General features: G+C 39.3%; 1 protein-coding gene across 1 annotated transcript in view; it reads left to right on the plus strand.

Annotated features, from left to right (window-relative positions):
• Positions 1-17,498, plus strand: part of LOC126143530 (uncharacterized) — an 82,422-nt gene extending 64,924 nt beyond the window's left edge. Inside the window, exons 6-8 of the mRNA XM_049915436.1 lie at positions 613-765; positions 14,026-14,169; positions 15,104-17,498. Of these exons, the coding sequence (XP_049771393.1) occupies positions 613-765; positions 14,026-14,169; positions 15,104-17,498 (2,692 nt within the window). The remainder of the gene's footprint in view (positions 1-612; positions 766-14,025; positions 14,170-15,103) is intronic.
• The last annotated feature ends 5,610 nt before the right edge of the window (positions 17,499-23,108 follow it).

Consider the following 23,108-nt stretch of genomic DNA (forward strand, 5'->3'; position numbering starts at 1 on the left):
GCTGTATTGGAATAATACCTCAGCATCAAATAAAATGGAGAATCCTGTCTGAAATCCAATCATAGGTGCTTTAATCAAATAAAACTGTTTTTCATTCATTGCTTCATAGATATTTGAGACTTGAAAAAAGTTGCCGGGACCATATGGCTTCATTGGATCAAATTTTTTCTGTTCATGCACCATTTTTAGCATGGTTAAAGTCCATCTGTCTCCTTCAGTAATCTATATACAGCAGAATTCAACAAAACAGTGTGGTATACATGACTCTTGTTGCCTCCTGGTTAATTTGAATGGTGAGTTGTCCCTCTGTAGTATGGTGGTAGGTCATAATGTATTAGTGTAGGCAACATAAACTGTGGACATGGTGCCCTGCAGTTTTCTCAAAAGCTATTCATGATGGTGCTGCTAGCCCTCTAACAAAATATTTTCATCACAGAGCTATGCAAGCAGTTCACAAACTTCACTTAGCAAAGCATATAAACTGACAGTTAGGGTCAAATGTGGCTCATTTGTAACTGAATCTGGATTATAAATTTATAGGCAAATAGAAAAAGAAATGAAAAAGTTACAATTCTAACTTAACATTTATTGGAGTTTGTTTTAATTTTTCAGTCATGAAAAAAAGAAAATGTACTGGGAACAATTGGAGATGAGGTGTCGTTATATGTATCGACAACAGCACACAGCACGCCACTGCAACTGCTGCGATGATTGCCGCTACCCACTTCCACATGAAGGATTCCCTTGGGAGGTTATGGATGAGAGGTAACAAACCTTTAATTGAATTTATGTGTTAGAATAAAATATTATTAAAAGTATACAGAAATAACAAAACCATCTACATAAAGATTACACCTACAACTCTTAAAATATACCAATACAATATTCCCCTTTCACAGTGGCATGAGGGAATGTTGCCAACAACTTTAACATGGATAATTACTTTGTTAAATTGTAAAATATATTAAGTTACATTTAAGTTACTAACAAAAACTGAAAAATGTCATTTATCATCAGCAATAAAGATATGTAACATATAGCAGTGAGTGAAATTCATACGAATACCCTGTCCATTCCCTTATGTACCTACTTGACCAGTGGGCATCAAATAACCTTCATCATGAACTATGTTTCTTAACATCACATCTAGGTGGTGATAAATGTAATATGATTGACAATGTATAGTAGTTCTGCCTTTATATAAAACTGCCAATCCCTAAGCATATAAACTGACCGTTAGGGTCAAATGTGATTCATTTGTAACTGAATATAGATTATAAATTCACAGGCAAATGGAAAAAGAAATGAAAAGGTTTCAATTCTAACTGAAACACCATCATCAGCTGTTCAGTATATTTTGGTACAACTAAAGAGTGGAAATGGAAAATGTTCTAGATGCCAAATTTCACATATGTCAGGAGAATGAAAAATCAATGTGTATGCAATTCACTTGCAGGTCTCTGGTTCTGCAGTGGTCCATTTACTTTGTAAGTGTATTGTACAAGAGAATTCACTGTCGCCCCTTATTTTCAGTAAAATGAATTACCAGAACACAACCCTTGATATAAAAATATGTTTATTCTCATAATACACAAGATGTGCACTCACTGTTGCTCTTGACTTGACTGAGACATACTTCCACCTGTGACGAAGTCTCCAGGCTACCTGTTACTCTAACACATGGCAAGATAACAATGCTTGCTGCTCACTGCAATACTTATCAGGATGAGACATAAATCTGCTAACTGCAGTCTCCAAAGTAGCTTATTCTAACATAAAGCCAGATACAATGCATCCCACTCAGTGAAGTGCTATCCAGGCTGAGACACATCTGCTTGCTGCAGATTGTCCCAGGTAACTCTCATGTTACCTTGATGTGGCCCCTCAGCCATACCTGCCTGTCCCAAGCAAAATGACAGGAGGGAGGAAGGAGAAACCATTAGGTAGAGGGTGTAGGGACAGTACCTGCATTTCAGCAGCTGTCACTCCTTGCAGACCAAAAAATCACTCCCACACAGCCATGGACAGCATATCTGCACTGATGAGAACTTCCTTGCCCAGTATGCTTAAGATCTCATGAGGGCCTTCACAGGCAGGCACTACTCCCCAAACTTACTCCACAACCAGATTTCCCATGCCATATCCTCACACACACCTAATGCCTCCACCACCTCCGAGAATCAACCACAAAAATGTGCCCCCTCATGACCCATTATCACCCTGGACTGAAACAACTGAAGCATAATTTTTGCCAGGACTTTATCAGAATGCCCTAAAATGAGGGCATCTTATCCAAGATTCTTCCCACTCTCCTAAAGTCATACTCCATTGCCCATCCAAACTACACAACATCCTGGACCAACCCTATGTCATTCCTACTCCCATCCCATTGCCACAGGCATCATACCCCTGTGGAAGGCCCAGGTGTGAGACCTGCCCAATCCACCGACTCAGCACATCCAGTTCCAGTACTGTCACAGGGTTATCCTATCCCATCAGAGGCAGGACCATCTGTGAAAGCAGCCGTGTCATACACCAACTCTGCTGCAATCAGTGCACAGCATTTTATGTCAATACAGTCCTTGGCCAATTTATTAGATGCACTACAGTTTTTAAGTAAATTTTTTATTTATGTCTAACAAAATTTGTTTGTTTTTAATACATAAACTGTGATAAAATGATTATGAGTTGTCTACTTCATAACTAAGGTGATATAACAAATAAATAAAACATAGCATTTGTTGAAAATATTTTATTTCAATAATTATAACAAAAATTAAAATATTGTGAAAGTGAAAACATTAATTTTAATATCTAGTTGAGCCAACTTTTGGAGCTATGAGAGCCTTAATATGACATGGCATGCTGTCAATGCAGGACTGTACAGTTTCCTGATAATGATACCACACATTGATGATCTTCTCAAAGAGCTGTGTTTTTGTTGTGATGACATCTTTTGCCACCTCCCTCTTCATTAGTTCCCATACTTTTTTTTCTATGGGGTTCATGTTGGAACTATTACCTGGCCAGTCTAACAGAGGGATATTTTGTTCCTTCAGAAAGGATTTGATTGACCTGGCTGTGTGACAGGGAGCACCATTCTGCATAAAAATAAATGGTTCCCCATTCGGGGACCATTCTCTGAGCTGTGGTATTACCTGTTTTTGTTTTTGAAGGACTTCCTTGAACTGGTCTTGCCTCATTATGCCTTTAACCATGTAAAGACATCCTGTTCCCTTGCCAAAGATGACAGACCAAATTATCAACTTAGTTGCGTGTTTTATGGTGTGAATAATGCAGTTGGGATGAAATTTTTCTCCTGTTCGATGGTGCACATACTGACATTTGTTAGTTAAAATTTCAAATGTGTTTTCATCGCTGAAGCATACCTGTAAAAATCAAGAAACATAATTAATCTACTATGAATAAATGTACATAGGTTGTATCATATTGTAAATAATAATTTTAAAGTTAAATTACCGATCTTCAGAAATTCACATCCTTATCACACCACTGTTTAATCTACTTCAGAGGCTTTACTTTCATTGTGGCTGTTAACATTGGTTTTCTAGTGGGTTGGCAGGCCTTGAAATCAATATCCTTCAACTTTCTGCGAACAGTGCATCAGATGCATTCACATTAGCTTCTTCCAGTTGAGATTTTATCTGAAACTTCCTGGTAGATTAAAACCATGTGCTGGATCGAGACTCAAACTCAGGACTTTTGCCTTTTGCAGGCAAGTGCTCTACCACCTGAGCTACCCAAGCAGACTCATGTCCCACCCTAACAGCTTCAATTCTGCCAGTACCTCATCTCCAACCCTTCAAACTTCACAGAAGCTCTTCTGTGAATCTTGTGGAACTAACACTTCTGGGAGAAAGGATATTGCAGAGACATTGCTCAGTCACAGTCTGGAGGATGTCTCCAAAATGAGATTTTCACTCTGCAGTAGAGTGTGCGCTGATATGAGACTTCATGGCAGATTAAAACTGTGTGCCCGACCGTGACTCAAACTCGGGACCTTTGCCTTTCGCGGGCAAGTGCTCTACATTCTGAGCTACCCAAGCAAGACTCACGACCCGTCCTCACAGCTTCAATTCTGCCAGTACCTCGTCTGCCAGGAAATTTCATATCAGTGCACACTCCACTGCAGAGTGAAAATCTCATTCTGGAAACAACCCCTAGGCTGTGGCTAAGTCATGTCTCCGCAATATCCTTTCTTCCAGGAATGATAGTTCTGCATGGTACGCAGAAGAGCTTCTGTGAAGTTTGGAAGCTAGGAGATGAGGTACTGGCAGAATTAAAGCTGTGCGGACAGGTCATGAGTTGTGCTTGGGTAGGTAAGATGGTAGAGCACTTGCTTGCGAAAGGCAAAGATCCTGAGTTCGAGTCATCAGCCAGCACACAGTTTTAATCTACCAGGAAGTTTCATATCAGCGCACACTCCACTGCATAGTGAAAATCTCATTCTGGAGATTTTATCTGTTTCATTGTTTCAAATTTGTTTTCTAGGCAAATTATTTTGAGAAAACTTTCTGACCTTGGAGTGAAAATTGGTTTTCTTCAACATTTGTTCTTCCTTTTGGGGCTCAGTTCTTCACCTGAATCAATTTTCTTCTTTATACGCCTCACACTAGCTTCTGATGTTTCCAACCTTTGTGAAATTTCATGACTGGAATACATTTTTGTGTTAATGAAGGCTTTGACCTCCGCTTTTTTATGTGGTGACTCTTTTACCCATTTTTAAAGGTCACAGTTAGTAATATCTGTTTGTTAAACAATCAATTGTGATGTCGATATTACAAAATTGATAATAAAAGTGAGCAAAATATTACACCAGTTACATGCGAGAACACTATTGAACAGGTCCTTTCCTGTATGCTGTACTCTGCATATTAATACAATAAGTCAACAATCCAATGTCATGAAGCAACAATAGATACAAAATTCAACAATGTAATAAGTTCCCTGAATAGCTGTCATAATTTTTCTGATTAATAGCATTAAATATAGTACACAACATGTAATTATTACAAACAACATTAAAAATGTGCAGTTCGTCTAATAATTTGGCCAGGGACTGTATGTCAACCAAGCAGCTGTCCACCAGAATGACATTGACCACCCAATGGCACAACATTCAGCTGAGCACAACATGCCTGAGTTCAATGGCTGCTTCAAATCTGGGTCATCTGGAGCCATCCCTCCACCACCAGTTTTTGTGAACTACACAGCTGGGTGATATCTGTGCAACACCTCCTCTTATCACATAACCCTTCTGACATCAGTTTCCATTAATCTCTGCCCGCTATTGTTGACAATAATTATTTCTCTTTTTCTCTTTATTCCTCTCCTTTTCCACTACTCCTCTCTCCTCCCTCCCCACCTCTCCCTGCCCACTGCCTAACCTGTAGCATTTCACTGTCCGCCATCCCCACCATACTATCTGTCTCCCTCCCTGCCGCAGCCTCCTCCTTACCCCCACCCAGTCGTCACTCCCATCGTGCACTGGTGCCACTGCTCACAGTGTGGTTTCAGTTGCCTGAGACTGCAGTCATGGCTGAGATATGGACATTACCACCCACAACAAGTTACCACACTTCATCAAGAGTAGTGACTGGCGTATTGTGACGAGCCCGTTGCTTGGCCACCATTGACCAGACGTTTTCAATTGGTGAGAGATCTGGAGAATGTGCTGGCCAGGGCAGCAGAGGAACTTTTTCTGTATCCAGATAGGCCCGTACAGAACCTGCAACATGTGGTCGTGCATTATCCTGCTGAAATGTAGGGTTTCGCAGGGATCGAATGAAGGGTAGAGCCACGGGTCGTAACACATCTGAAATGTAACGTCCACTGTTCAAAGTGCCATCAATGCGAACAAGAGGTGACCGAGACGTGTAACCATTGGCACCCCATACCATCAAGCTGGGTGATACACCAGTATGGTGAAGATGAATGTCATTTTGCCATTCGTGCACCCAGGTTCATCATTGAGAACACCATCACAGGCACTCCTGTCTGTGATGCAGCGTCAAGGGTAACCGTGGTCTCCGAGCTGATAGTCCATCCTGCTGCAAACGTCATCTAGCTGTTCGTGCAGATGGTTGTTGTCTTGCAAACGTCCCCATCTGTTGACTCAGGGATCAAGACGTGGCTGCATGATCCATTACAGCCATGCAGATAAGATGCCTGTCATCTCAACTGCTAGTGATACGAGGCCGTTGGGATCCAGCATGGAATTCAATATTACCCTCCTGAACCCACTGATTCCATATTCTACTAACAGGCATTGGATCTCGACCAACGCGAGCAGCAATATCACGATACGATAAACTGCAATCACGATAGGGTACAATCCAACCTTTATCAAAGTCAGAAATGTGATGGTACGCATTTCTCCTCCTTACACAACGCATCACTACAATGTTTCACCAGGCAACGTTGGTCAACTACTGTTTGTGTATGAGAAATTGGTTGGAAACTTTCCTCATGTCAGCACGTTGTAGGTGTCGCCACCGGCACCAACCTTGTGTGAATGCTCTGAAAAGCTAATCATTTGCATATCAGAGCATCTTCTTCCTGTCAGTTAAATTTTGCATCTGTAGCACGTCATCTTCGTGGTGTAGCATATTTAATGGCCAGTAGTGTATATCAATGAAAATAATCAACTTTTCAAAATATAATGTAATTGGATAGATATAAAATCGACTCAACAAGTGGCAGCAGCAGAACACATGTATAAAATGTATTCAGAGTTAGCAAGCTTCCAAAGCTAGTGGCTCCTTCTTCTGGCAGAAGAAGTCTTCCTTCCCCTTCAACCCTTCTGCCAGATGAAGGAGCCACTGGCTCCAAAAGCTTGCAAATTGCAATACCATTGATAAGTGTGTTTTCCTGCTGCCAGTCCACTTGGTGAGTTGCTTCTTTATCCATCCAATTACATTATATTTTCTATAAAGGAATGTTTGGAAACAGTTCAGTGTTTCTCATTTTGCTTTGCAAATCTCACTTTCAGTTCCTGTGCTACACATGAGTACGCGGATAATAACTTTGGTGAGATTGACAACCTCTACATTAGAATGGAATTTACACTGATATATGACTCTGAACATCAACATTGAGGTGATAGTCTGTTTGGCAACAGCACAGTGAATCAATGGTATTTTCAGTACATGCTTCCTTGTCTGTCATATCAGCCACTTCTTTTCCCAGAATTCTCATGTGTTCTGACCCAGTGGAATAACACCTCATTCAAATACTTTGTAGCTGTATATGTTGACCAGTATTGTCTGGACTGTGTAACATATACAATGGATTCAGAAATTTAAAGCATGTGAAACATTTTGCTTTACAAATACACATCATCTGTTCCAGTTCCTCGAGGTTATATGTAACTATGCATGAGACAGAGTACACCAATTTCATAAACACATTTTAAGAACATTCTCAGGAGAAGTTACAATGCAGCTATGAAAACCCATCTGTTTAGATTTATCAGTGAATATACCCATTTAGTTGTGGAGTTTATTTAAAATTCTATAAAATAGAGTTTAAAATGCTAAACCTAAATTTTTTTGGGCCTCTTCAATAGAGTGGTTAGAAGTCAGCTCCAACTCTGGGTTGTGGGTGATATTTTCCTTATGCCACCTACCATTGGGCCCTGCATGGCATACATATCAAATGGTTTAAGTGTTTATGGGCGATTCATTTAATGATGTACAGTTTGGAATGTAGATGATCATGGAACAGCAAAACGTCTATAGACATAACACACCACAAGGTGCTACCACCAGATTCCTAGTGGAGGCTGCCCAGCCACAGAATGTGGACTGGAAGCAGCCATAGGTAGCCTCATTCCCACATGGGAATGTAGGTCTCACAGCTCTGTATAATGTAAATGCAGAATTTAACTGCAACTGCATAGAATAATTCTAAAGCTGAAGCAAATGAATGGTATCATCATCCAAAATCTATAGCTGAGGTGCTTAAGATCTTCAGCATCTTTGGTGATTCTTCCTATCAGATCCCTTAAGTACTGTAACCATGAGAACTTCTCATCATTATGTCTGCCTTCGGACATCCAAAGAAAAAGAGACAAAAGTTCTTCATTTCCTGCAGTCACTTATAATGAACAGAAACACAAAAGCACATCTCTTTAATTTTCCCACATATGTATCAGTGATGAGAAGCACAATTTCTTATAGAAGAAGCTATTGCATTTCATTACTTTGAAAATGAATAAGCCACGTATTTTCTTTGCTGCAAACAGAGATTTATTTTCCTTTTCTTGCCTGTATGGAATTTCCAACCAGCAATCTCATTCTGAAGAACATCTTACTATTTTTTTTAAAAAATCATCTAATGTTGCTTGAGATTAATGTTGTTCCTTGGTACTGATTATATTTTCAATACTTTGTGTTAAAATCAAAAACTCTTTCTTAATTATTGTTTATTATTTTTGCTTCTTTCTTTTCTTTCTGTTTAGTAAAATAAATTCTGTGGACAGACATGCATATAAAATGGTTTTACACATTTTCCTCAGTTCAGTAGACAATCCTGATTAAGATATAAGATAATTTAGTAATCATTTTAGGCACCGGCATTTTCCCAGGCATATCAGTTATGTTGTGTGGAGTTTCTATGCACCATTAGTTTGTGAAGCTACAAACTTTGAACATGGCCTTGAATCTGAATATGTAAATTGCAAAGCAGTGAACTTAGTTCACATCACCAATTGATACACTAAATTACTGTTGCACTGGTTAAACACAAATGCTGGATGTAAATATGTAAGTCTCAAAATTCTTAAATACTACCCTCATGATTACATCAGTTCTTTTCCATTTTGTTTGCTTTGTTTCTCATCGATATTGTCATGAGCTGTGGTGCATGCAGTATGGCATAATTGTTAGCATCACTGACTGGTGTGCTTAGGATCACCAGTTCAAATCCAATCACCAGGAATTATTTCTCATTTAATGTTTATCAGTTCTTGAAATATGTTATGTTTGTAACGTTTGTTTATTTTGAAATATTCAGTGTTTGTATAAATACCAGCATTTGGGAATATTCAGTGTTTGTATAAACAGCTGCATTCTCTGTCCAGGAGTTTAGTTCTGTTCTGCCTATAAGCTGGTGTCAAGTGATGCTAAGTATTGATCTTTCTTATGATCCTGCCTTCATATTTGGAGTTGATTATGGTTTCAACGTGACATTGTTTGCTGAAGGTAGGCCAAACTGATGAAAACATTTGGCAACAATCTGCAACAAGTCTGATTATTAAAAGAACAATTTAAGAACAGGACCAACATAATGGGGAAATGACCTGCTCATACATATAGATATTTTGGCCCTATGCCCCATCATGAACCCCAGTATGACAGAAGTCAACAAAATCTCACACTTGATGAAAGGAGTCACAGAAGACATTTGCCAATATCTTCTGGTAAAGTATGTCACGACAGAAGAATTCACCAAGTGGTGCCAGCAAATTGAGAAAATGCTGCAAAGAAGAACTGGATGAAAGAAATATGGTCAGTTGCAGAATGTGGTTTCTGTGACAGTTGTGGAAGACCACCACGAATTCACCTCTGTCATATGCCAGATAGGAAGACAAGGGATACAGTAGTGTATGCAGTCACAGTAACAAGAGACAGCAGTGATCCATGTGGGTCCCATGCATTAGGAGGTAAAAGGGAATGTTAAAGAAGGGTGTATTGATCTTTAGCATCAATCTCTGCCACTAGTCAAACACTCCAAGAATGGACTTGACCAACTCAGACTTATGCAACAACCATCAAATGACAATGCAACATCTGATCACTGCAGATATGACCAACTCCACTGACAAGTACTGCATCCCACGGAAGAACAGACATTTGGAGGACAGAGGACATCATGTCAATATGTTTTCCTCATGGATGTGCTGGACACATTGTCCACTACTGCAGAGAGGGAAGACAAGTGCTTTATCACTATTACATGGCAATACACCAACCATCACAACAGTCTTCTCCATGCCAGTCATAGTTGACCTGTGGGACAAAGCCCATTGCCATGCCCTGGATGTGGTCACTCCCAATACATTGCAGCATTTTCCCATTGCCATACAGAGCTACCAGCCACATGCATAGCCACCAACTTCAGGAAATCTAAGTAAGGTGACCACCTGTGAAGGGAGACTGTCAGAGACGCAAATCCTCCATGGACAATAGTCACCAAGATGTCAGGAAATCTCATTGATGTCATCACTGATGACCAGCCTATCCAGGCACCTGCAGATTCAGGAACTTCTTTTCTTGTAATGTCAGGCAATTATCACAGTAGCTAAAGAAGATGAAAGCAATTGCGCTGAAGGTCACAAATGGGAAATATGTCCAGCTAAAAATAAATGTAAATGTCATGCGACTAGGGCCTCCCGTCGGGTAGACCATTCGCCAGGTGCAAGTCTTTTGATTTGACGCCACTTCAGTGACTTGCATGTCGATGAGGATGAAATGATGATGATTAGGACAACACCCAGTCCCTGAGCGGAGAAAATCTCTGACCCAGCCTGGAATCGAACCCAGGCCTTTAGGATTGACATTCTGTCACGCTGACCACTCTGCTACCAGGGGCAGACATATGTCCAGCTGACAGTAAAACATATTGCAAGAATAATTATCAATGACAGAACACAACCATTTAAATTTGTCACTCCAATAGAAAGTAGTCACAATGTTATTCTCAGATGGGACTTCTTGCAGGCACCATAAGCAGTCGTAGACTGTGGAGGATCAGAGCTCCAAACTGATGAAGGAATTCCAATAAGCACACGCAACAAAAATTGCTCTAGGATAAACAGCTAGCTGTTTATCCTAAAGACGTTATCCAGCCATCATCAATTAGACAAGTGGTCATTTGAGATGCTCAGTTAAACTGTGAAGCTTTTGTCAATTGCACAAAGCTACTCAGGCTCACAAAAGAAAGTGACAATTATAAGCAAGGTTAGGTGGTCTTGGAAAACTGTGAATCACTAGTTGCCACAAGCAGCTAGAACTCATCTCTAAAGGTATGTGTGAAGGGACAGCCAAATCAATCCATGAAGGACAGCTTAGTGTCATCAACAAAGAATCATTCTCTGCCACCATTAGAGATAATGCAGGGGGAGAAAGCTTCAATCAAACTGCCCATAGGAAATAGCCTGACTGAGGAACAATGTTGGTGAGTGATAGCCATTCTGTGTAAATTTTCAGATGCTCTCAAATCCAGAGTGCAGAAAAGGTAGACCAAGCCATCCAAGGTATGACACTTTATCAGCACTGGGGATCATACACCAATTAGCCAGTGGTCATATAGAGTGCTGCCTGCTGAATGAATAATACAGGAACAAGTGTAGAAGATGCTAAAAGATGACATCATTAAATCTCCAGAGGGCTACTAGTCTTCTCCTGTGGTCCTTGTGAAAAAGAAGCATAGCACATGACATTTCTGAATCGACTATGACAACTAAACAAAATGAAGAAGAAAGAAATCTATTCATTGTCACGCATTGATGACACCCTAGACTGCTTGAAAGAAGCAAAATATTTCCAAACTATGGACATGCAGGCAGGCTATAGAACTGACATTGATGAGGCTGACTCAGAAAAGACTGTCTTTATAATTTATGACAGACTCTGTGAGTTTAAGGTTATACAATTTGAAATGTGCAATGCTCCAACCACCTATGAATGTATGGTGGACATCCTCTTTAATACCTTAATTGGAAAATATGTCTTTGCTATCTAGACAACATTGTTGTTTTTTCAAGAAATTTGAAGAACATCTAAGCTGCCTGCCAACCATGTCAAAGTGCACTCAGGCTGCAGGCCTCTGTACGAATCCAAAAATATGTCTCCTAACTTCCTAACTGCCCAAGAAATAAAAATCTTGGGGAAGCAAGAGAACGGCGGTGGAGGTTTTCTGACTCTTCAGCACACTCATGATGTGAGAAGTTTCCTCGGTATGTACTCATAGTACTAGCAGTTCATAACTGATTTGCATAATAAGACACATCACTTGTAAGAGCTATTGAAGGTAGATGCCAAATTTGCTTGGAACAATGTATGAGAAACATCTTTCATTGTCCTTAAGAAGGTGCTAACACCTTCTCCAGTCCTAGCATTGTATGACAAGAACACCAAGATGGAACTTGACATTGGCACTAGCAGTTGTGAATAGGTGCAGTTCTAGTGCAAATTCAGGAAGGTGCTGAAAAAATGATAGTTAACATTTCCAGATTACCCTTAAAATCCAAAATGATTTTACAATTGAGAAAGAGTACCATGCAGTTGTGTGGGGTAACAACAAGTTGCAGCTCTATTTATTTGGTAAACCATTCATCTTTGTGATGCACACCTTTCTCTAGGCAGGTTGACTAACCTAAATGATCCATCAGTTTGTCAGGTGAGATGGACACTGAGGCTTCAGTGTATACAGTGGTATACAAAGATGGATGCAAACACAAGATCATGACTGCCTTTCAAGGAATCCTTTGCTGGAACACAGAAGTGTGGATGGAATCTCAGTCATCACTGGATTAAATGGTACTGCTGCCCAACAGAGGGAAGATCCAGCTGTGCTGAAAACCACAGAAGCCTTGAAAAAGGAGGAACCAACCAAAGGAGAATTCCAATTAATAAACAGAGCATTGTATAAGAGGAAATATGATCTGTTGGGGCAGAAATTGTTGCTCATCATCCCAGCTTCTACAGCCAGCTATCCTGAAGCATTTCAATGTTACTCCAACATCTCACAGAATGCTTTAATAAGATGTTGGCTGGTACACTCTTGGTGTATCTTGGTGTCAGATAGAGAGGTAGGGATACAGTACTTCCTGTATTGACATTAACATACACCACAGCAAAGCAAGACACTACATGATTCACACCATTCTTTCTGCTCCATGGTTGTGAAGCCGAAATGACAATGGATACACTGTGCCTGTTTTAACCAGGTAATACTGAGGATGAATATGTGAAACACCTTATCATCAGCACCAAAGAAGCAAGGCAGATAGCTGGTTTAAGGAACCTAGGCATGTAGGAGGAAGACTGAGAGTACTATAATGTAAAGCACCAGCCAGTGAGATGCAGCCCATGAGACTGGGTATGGATTTTTACACCAGTGCAGAAAGTAAGACTTCCACAAAAGTTACTAAAGTGCTACTTTTGGCCATATCGTATCCTTCATTGCTCGTTGGATGCCACATATGAAGTCAAGGATTATGATTCTTCATCAAGACGACAAAAGGACACAGACACTATTCACGTCCTCTGCATAGAGACCCAGTTGAGACTCACTAAGCTTCTATGGAATGGGCTACCTTCTATGCTCACAGTAGTGAAGACAATATAACAGCATGACTAGAACACAAGGACCCACCAGTGCCACTACATAGAGAACCATTGACAAGATTTAGGCCAAGAGCACTATAGTTGGCTCCAATGACAACATCTGAAACAGTGGGTTGCTGTTTCTCCAGGAGACTGATCAATGCTATGAGCTGTGGTGCATGAAGTGTGAAATAATAGTTACCATTGCTGGTTTATGTGCTGCAGTTCACCAATTCAAGCCTGTTACTTAATATTTATCTTTTCTTGAAGTATGTTGTGTTTGTAATGTTTGTATATTATGGAATATTTAATCGTTGCATAAAGAGCAGCATTCTGAAGTATTTGATGTTTGTATGAAGAGATGCAATCTTCATCCAGGAGTGCAGTTCTGTTCTGACTGTATGTTGGTTTCAGTTATAAATGTGCTTTCAGTGTTAAGTGTTGTACTTCATTGATGACCTGCCTGCAGATTTGGACCCAATTGTGATTTGAGATAAAAATATTTATTTGCAGTGAACTGGGTACTTTACTTGTGATACTTAACTCGTTTTTATTTGTTTCCTGTCTCTAGTTTCTCTTGTCATTTTTTCTCTGCACTTACATTCAAATGCAGAATAAATAATCCAGTCTTTTAACTTCACACTATCTACGCTGTTTTTTGAAATCCTAGCAGATACTGGACACCACGCAGAGTGGGTAACCTATATTCACCAAACCCAGGTGAAGATGGGAATTCAAATACACACAGGCCTACATCTGGCTGGAGCTGGTGTCGTTTGCCCTGGGCTCGAGGCAATACAACCAACCAAAATACCAGGTAATTTCTGTTATGTAAGGCATCAAAATAAATAATTCAGGTTTTCGGGTTGTAAAATTCCTGCTTTAATAAAGTAAAATTATATATGTGTGCTAAAGTATTTTCAGTCACTGGTGATTTTGAAAATATATTTCACTGAGAACAAATAGGATTTCTCTTTTTAAACTGATCTGTCACTGTTAGATCAACAAATAAACTCATTTCTATGAAAGAGAACATCATCCGTAAAGTAGCAAGTGAAGCTCTGTGGTCTTCAGGTTGTTATATGTTGTTTTGAGGGGGGTTGGGGTTGTTGGGGGAAGGAGACCAAACAGCGAGTTCATCAGTCTCATTGGAGTAGGAAAGGACAGGGAAGGATTTCAGCCATGCCCTTTCAAAGGAACCATCCTGGCATTTGCCTGGAGTGATTCAGGGAAATCATAAAAACCTAAATCAGGCTGGCCGGACGCGGGGTTGAACCTTCGTCCTCCCAGATGCGGGTCCAGTGTGCTAACCATTGCGCCACCCCACTTGGTTTGTAGTTTTGAAAATCCCGTTCTGCAGAGTAACACTTATTTTGGAATTCTACTAATCTGGTATGAGCACAAAAAATGTTTGCTCGTAGTCCTTCTCATGTCCACACTGAAATTATTAAATAGAAAAACCCTTTCAGCAGCATCCATTCATAATTGCAGTAGCATAGGCAACTTACAATTCAATTATTGATTATCTAACAATAGAAGTACTTGATTACATCTCAACAACAGTGATATAAGTAGAATAATTCACAACCATTCATTTTTACATATCTTTTGTATGTAAAATGTTAGAATAATCCAAACGTGAGATTTTTCTGAAGTAACAGAACATTTCATATGGTATTAATAAGAGAATGATAAAAATTCATTTGGCTTAAATATAATTCATTTAACTCTGTTTTTATTTAAATTTTCAGAGAAAGCAGTCAAAATTACCGGAATACCACTAGCAGTCCAGACAGTCAATATGGTTTCAGCAGCCGTCCAAATCCAGACATGCATAACAACCAGGGAGAGAGGAGAGTTGGTGTTGCATCTGTGCAAGTGGAGAGTTATGGCCCAGGTTACTACATGTGGGGACCACCACCGCCATACTCAAACCATAGTAGTCCAGCTCATCGTGAACCTATCCTTGGTGTGCTCCCACATTCTAGTTCTATGAGCCCACCATGTGTCAGTCATGTTCACAGACACTGTCATGTACAAGGCCAGTTTCTTGGAGAGCAGAACTGCTTTGGCAATTCACAGCTCCAGGCAGCAGGCTCCAATGACACAAATGTGGAAGAAGTTAGGAAAAATGTGCTTACTGAAAATTATACAAATGCAGATGAATCAAAATTACCTGCTTCAGCTGACAGTAGCAGTGAAAATACTAAAAATTCATCAGTTAGTAGAGAAAGAGTAAGTAACACACTCCCAGTACGAAAAGCAAAGAAGAGGATAGATATTTCATCTGTGAAATCAGTTGCTAACATACCATTTTCTGTTGATCAAAAGAAACAGCACACATCTCCAACTCATGTTGTTGCTATTAATACAACATCCAGTTTCCCACGAAACAGTATACAAGTATTATTTGGTCAACAACGTCAGATAACAGAAGCATACCGCAGTCAAAGTATGTCTGAAAAAATAGCATTAAATGATTTTAATGTTGCTGATAAATTGGCTCCACATCGTTTGGAAACGACTGATGGTCATTCAGAGCCAGAGGATGATGGAAGACTGCCAAATCACTGCTCACCACAAATGCGAGGTGTGGCAAGTTCAGCTTTTACTGTACATGAAGCTCCACATGGAAATGGAAATGAACCAACTGAATCTGAGGTTTATTTTGCTGATGTTTCTTCTTGCTGTAATGTGTCTGTTCACAATGATGGGCCAGATTCATCTTTCTATGATGAAGCTTCAGCTCCACAGAAACAAAATGTTACAACTTCTTCAGCAGAAGAGCCTATTGTTCCCAAACCAGAAGTATTACACCAAGTATCACAGTGTTTTGCCACATCAGATAAAAGTCATCATCTTAATATGAAGCAAACAGGCATACAGCAAAGAAGCAGTGTCACAACAAAGCATGTTAATTTAAAAAATACTTCAGAAAATGAATTGGCGTTATCAGAAAGTGCTAATCAATATCATAACAAGTGCAAGCATGAAATTATTGATTCTGAATGTAAAAATGCAACAGCTGATATTTTTAATCACCAGAAGCATACTTTATCAAACAGTTGCTTTCATTTTATATTAACAAGACAGAGGAGCCTGTCAAAAGATAATTTGTCAGTGGGCAAGCAGGAAGCATCACATCATAATAATTTATTGTGCAATAAGCAATATATTGAACCAAAATCTCATGATGAATATGACACATCACAAAATATCCAACAGTCAGCCATGTCACTTTCAGACTGTGAAGCTGGTGTTACTTCTCATGTACCAGATAATAATGAAAATTGTTATACATGTCAGGTAACACACTCTCTGCCACAATGTGACAATTTTGTAGCAACAACCAATTACAGTCACAATTCAGTATACTGTAACAATGATGTTGTCATAGGAGATACAATTACAAGCCCAGAGCCCTCATCAGTTCTAAGAATACCCAACGATGAAGTATTAGTGAGCAACAAGAACAACCAGGATGAAACTCCTTGCATCTCAGCAGTGCTGCAGCTGAGTAAACTTCACATACATCAGCAAAGGAACAGTATTCATAAAGCTAACAGTGAGCCTCTAGACAGCTTTCCCTTACTACAAAGAAATAAACATTTTCTGGCTCCTGATGCACAGTATGAAACAATCCCTGAACAGCCACTGCAAATAGCCAAACCCCAGCTTTTACACACTCATAGGCATCACAAAAATTTTATTACAGTACATGACACCTTTAATGGAAATAATGTGGTAAACGCTACAGGGAGACTTAATGCATCCCACTGCACAAACTTTAACTCCCCATCATCATCATCTCCTAGTGACAGATGTTTAAATTTTTTGGTCCCTACAGTGACTAATGTGGATAGCTCCATGAGACTGTCAAATAATCCAAACAACATCAACAGTAGTAGGAGCTTCATAGAAGGATTGTATCAAGCAAATGCCAGTACTGAGGAAGAATCTGAGTCACAGACACAGCAAACTTCGACCTGCTACAGTGATGCTACTTTGGACTCTGGATGCCATAGTGGATCTGAATTTGCTGCCAGTCACCAGAGTGGCAGCACAAGAGGAAGAAACCATAGTTCTAGATCAGAATGTGGAGGAGAAGTAATGGGTGTTATCACAGTTCGTTCAGTTAATGTATAAAAGTACAAGAAGAGGAGCAGCTGTTTGGGTCAAAAACATCCAGCTGAATAAATTGTATATAAGACTAAAATGCAGATTTCTTTCAGTCATGAAATGATTCTTCCTAGCACATCAAAACTGAGATACAGATTCTAAAACTGTAACATACTCTATATTTCTGTGAGTCAGCTCAGTTTTTGTTCAGTGTATCATTTGTTGTTACATATCACATTGATATTTTTGCTGCAGCTGTGTTGTTTCTATGTTGAAGCAAATAGGAGGATAATTGAGATGCCATTTTAAGTACAAAAATGCAAAAAAAAAAAAAAAAAAAAAAAAATCTACACATGTTAAAAATTGTGTATTACATACTGTGTAAAAATGAGTATTTTTTAATGTTTTAAACAAAAGAATTTCTTATTGTTACCTCTATTTTGTTATTTACATGTGATTTTTTTTTTCATTCCCGTCATTGTAGTGTAGGAAGAAACAAACCTACATTAATCTGGTGAGTACATTTAGTAGAAGATCTATCAGTTATGTCTTGACTTGAGTTTTTCAGCAATGGGTCTTCAAATATATGAAACACTACCTAACACAAATTTATGTGACAATGTTTATCCTGCACTTATTCATAAATTATGACTATAGAAGTCTGTCAGAAGTTATGTATATCTGTAAAGATTCATGATATTTTTAGTGTTGTAAAAAACACTGAAAGTTGTCAAAGTTCTTAATGACAAAAATAATACTAGCAAATGCCAACTAAGACTGTTCTCTCATCTAAGTTCTTATACTGTATTACCAATCCCTGTAACACTTATGAGCAGTCAGATTTGTCTGATTTTACATGACATAACAGATTTTTTGTGGAGCAGCCAGACAACAACAGTGACTGTGAGAAAATGCAATGAATAGTAGATTGTTGTCTCTAGCTGGACAAACACATAAAAAATTGTCAGGTTTGAAATGAAAGGGCTTGCAGAATAGCAATAAATAATAAATAAAAAAATAAAGAGCCAAGCTAATATAGGCCTGCAATTAAATATGAGAACATCACAATGTATCAAGGAGCTTAATAAATAGACTAAATGAACATTTAAATAATTGTAGGATTAGTGGGATGTATAGTGATTGTTGCTATGGTGAGTACTAAGAATAATAAAACAGTACAGTAAGAGGATTAGGGTTTAAAATCCTACTGACAATGATCTTGTCAGAGATGGAGGACAAGCTTAGCTTAGGCAAGGATTGGTAAGTAAATCTGGATGTGCAAATGAAGATTTAATTGCCATCCTCCAAAATATGAGTCCAGTGTCTTATCACTGAACCTCCTCACTTAATGAAACAGTACAGGGGAATGGCTGAAGGTCTACAGGCAAGGCAACAAACATGAATGTGAACTAAGATGTAGTAGAAAAGCACCAAGGATTATCTGAAGCTGGTGTGGCATGAGGAGAGAGGATGAGGTGGATATAGGAGATGGGATAGAGGCAAGTATAGAACAGGGGCTAGTGGAGACTGAGTTCAGGAGGATGATGGGAATGCAACTTACGCTAAGCAATATATTTCACAATTTGATGTTCCAGTTGATCCTTGGGCACTGTATAGTGGTAGCCATTCATATGGGTAAATGGTCAAGAAATTAGCTTTTCATATCAATCAAGAGTTTGAAAAGCTAAGCAAATAACCTACAAATGTCTTGTGTTACTGTGAACTTCATTGAAAATGGCAAGTATTTATCTTACACACTAACAGTGAAGCAGAAATATATAATTTTGGCAATTGAAAACTGATCTTACAAGGTCTGTTCAAAAAATTCTGGGACTTTGTCCACAAAATTTTTCTGCACTTACCTTTTAGTTATTGTGCATGGTCTCCTTTGAAATACTCTCCTCCACAATTGGTACACCACTCCCAATGCCATTTTCACTTTTAGAAGCGGTCTTTGTACGCCTCTTGCTGGATCATGTGAAGCGCCATCTGCATAGGGTTTTCTGCTTTGGAAATAGAAAAAAACATCTGCAGAGACCAGGTCTGGAGAATATGTAGTATGAGGCAGCAGCATGATTTTTTTTTATTTTTTATTTTTTTTATGCAATAGTCATGCACCAACATGGATGAATGTGCAGGTGCATTATCATGATGGAAGAGTCATGAACTGTCTTGCCATATTTCAGGCCATGTCCTTTTCACATTTTCTTGTAGGTATCACAACACCTCCCAATAGTATCATTGATTAACAGTTTGTCCTTGTGGCATGAACTCGTGATGAACCAATCCTTCAAAGTCAAAGAAAACTAGCCTGAATAAGGGTCATCTTTAACTTCTGTCTGGCCATTTTTAAACTGTGTGAACCAATCCTATCACCAAGTGTGGCTTAAACACTCATCAATGTAGGCTTCCTGCATGCATCGTTTGGGGTGTCTTTGTAAAAGTTTAATTGAGTTTCACGGAAAATTTATTGCAGATGCATTGCTCCTCGAACTCTGCCATCTCGAAATTCGCAAACTGTGTGACACAACATTCTGCTCAATACAGCACTGCATGATAACTGACTTACAACAATGAAACTTCTGGTGGTTACACATCAAATACAGGTGTGTGCAGGGATGCCAACCGCATTTTGCTCCAACACGCCACTGGAGCGAAATTACGAATGTTCTGAAATTTTTTTAACAGACCTCGTGCTTAGCAGTGACAAATTTGAAAAGTACAGTGAACACAGAAAACTTTAACACATGGAGGAAGGTCACACACTTACTTGTTCAATTGTGGTAAAAAGCAATATTCAATACTTGGTTGACATTGTTGACTGAGTTCAGGGTGCTCAACATTATGAAAGTTATGAACTTCTGTTCAGTTCTTGCTGAGGAAACAGTATGCAAGCATATCCACTGCAAATTTCCTGGACAATTTGCAATCTATCTGGCATTTGAACTTGTAGTAAGTATTTGCTAGAAGGTATATACAGGGTGTTACAAAAAGGTACGGCCAAACTTTCAGGAAACATTCCTCAAACACAAAGAAAGAAAATATGTTATGTGGACATGTCTCCAGAAACACTTACTTTCCATGTTAGAGCTCATTTTATTACTTCTCTTCAAATCACATTAATCATGGAATGAAAACACACAGCAACAGAATGTACCAGGGTGACTTCAAACACTTTGTTACAGGAAATGTTCAAAATGTTCTCCATTAGCGAGGATACATGCATCCACCCTCCGTCACATGGAATCCCTGATGCGCTGATGCAGCCCTGGAGAATGGCGTATTGTATCACAGCCATCCACAATACGAGCACGAAGAGTCTCTACATTTGGTACCGGGGTTGTGTAGACAAGATCTTTCAAATGCCCCCATAAATGAAAGTCAAGAGGGTTGTGGTCAGGAGAGCGTGGAGGCCATGGAATTGGTCCGCCTCTACCAATCCATCGGTCACCGAATCTGTTGTTGAGAAGCGTACGAACACTTCGACTGAAATGTGCAGGAGCTCCATCGTGCGTGAACCACATGTCGTGTCGTACTTGTAAAGGCACATGTTCTAGCGGCACAAGTAGAGTATCCTGTATGAAATCATGATAATGTGCTCCATTGAGCATAGGTGGAATGAAACTAAAATGAGCTCTAACATGGAAATTAAGCGTTTCCGGACACATGTCCACATAACATCTTTTCTTTATTTGTGTGTGAGGAATGTTTTCTGAAAGTTTGGCAGTACCTTTTTGTAACACCCTGTATACATTCTCATTAGTGGCCTTGCTGCAGTGGTAATACTGGTTCCTGTCACGTCACTGAAGTTAACTGCTGTTGGGTTTGACTAGCACTTGGATGGGTGACCAGCCAGGTCTGCTGAGCGCTGTTGGTGAGAGGGGTGCAGTCAGCCCCTGTGAGCCAGTTGAGGTGTTGCTTGATTAAGAGAAAGCAGCTCTGGTCATTAAAACTGAAAATGGCCAGGAAAATGGTTTGCTGAACACATGCTCCTCCAGATCCACATCCAGTGATGTCTATTGGCCTAGGATGGCATGGCAGTAGGTTTGTACCATGGGGCCTTCTGAGACCTGTTTGCACAGAAAGAGAGAGAGATGTAGACATTCTCAGAGGATTTCTATAAAACTATTCCAAACATGGTCATTGATTAGTAAATTTAGTGGTTTTTCTATCATATTCAACAGTGACAAAGTTCAGAACATGGTGAAGACAGCGTAGCTATTTATGTTTGTAAGCACTGAAGTATCAGTGGTGATGCACAAGTTTGGCTCAGAACAGCAGAACTATGGAAAGCACGCTACCAACATGAGTGGTAGTTGATAGCAAAAAGGCAGAAGCTAAATGGTCATAACAGAAGTTGAGAATCCAAAGTGAAATCCATAATGTGAACAAATGAGAGCCAAGCTATATACATATATCTTAATTTTACATATTTACAGCTTCATACACAAGGACTTAAGTGTGTATCAGAGGCTTGAAGCAGCCTTCTTTCTGTGTGCAAAGTGTCATAAGCCCCACATATCATGCTTAGTTAGTTAGTTAGTTAGTAACATGTTCCATAGATCATTTAGACAATTCTTTTACCATAATTATGTGGAAAAAGTCAGTTTACACTTTACAAGATATGCATACACAATTAGTGTTAAATTTAATCTACACATTATTTTCTTGTCTTACGACTACACTTAAAAATATTATATGTGGACACAGGAGACACATGCACGCACGCACACACACACACACACACACACACACACACACACACACACACACACACACAGTGCGGGATTTTTGACTGTACACACTTGTACCTCTGAAGAAAAAAATCAGAACTGTAGATTTTGAACTGTGGTACAAAAGAACTTTCACTGTGGTTGAAGTGATATAAAACATATGTTGTACTCACCTTTTTAAAATGCTCAGAAAAGCACTAAAATAGCGTTTTAGGAAGTATAAAATAAAAAACAGAACCTTGGAAGATCTCAGTATCGCAACCCTCCCCCTTCCCCCCCCAAATCAAGCATTATTTGTGTTGAAACCCTGTAGGGCCACACAAAGCATTTTGTCTCATTTGTTGTCCACTATGTCCCTTGTTTCTTTGGAACTTCATTCTCTGACCTAACATTCAACTTACATATCTTACCTCTGTATATGTTTCTGTCTTCAATATCTATAGTATTGATTTGCACTTTTTCTAGTGATGTTTAACTTCTGTGATCCTTGGTATTGTTGACTTGACCCCATGTATGTAAGCCAGAATTCTGTTGGTGAATCTTGTTGGTGGTAGCCTGCTAATGTGCCTGTAGAACTTTAACCTTCTTTTTCTGACATCTGCTGCTACTGCTAGGTTTGACATCTTCTCTGTGGTTTTCCTAGAATGTAATCTGTACCCCTCTTCTGTCAGCTTTGGGATGAGAATTTTCCTCCTGATTTTGCGTTCTTCCTTCAGTATGCTTCCCACATAATTTTTCATAAGGGAAATCACTTCCATACAGTATTTCAGGCTTGATGACTGTGTTGCAGTGTGTGACCTTTGTTTGAATAGACACGCATTTCTTTTACATATGTCTCACACTCTGCAGTTAGCTCTCTTAATATTTTTAGTCAAGTTTTCTGTGAGATCTTTTCTCCTCCTGT

The sequence above is a fragment of the Schistocerca cancellata genome, unplaced genomic scaffold, assembly GCF_023864275.1.
Source record: "Schistocerca cancellata isolate TAMUIC-IGC-003103 unplaced genomic scaffold, iqSchCanc2.1 HiC_scaffold_823, whole genome shotgun sequence".
NCBI lineage: Eukaryota > Metazoa > Arthropoda > Insecta > Orthoptera > Acrididae > Schistocerca > Schistocerca cancellata.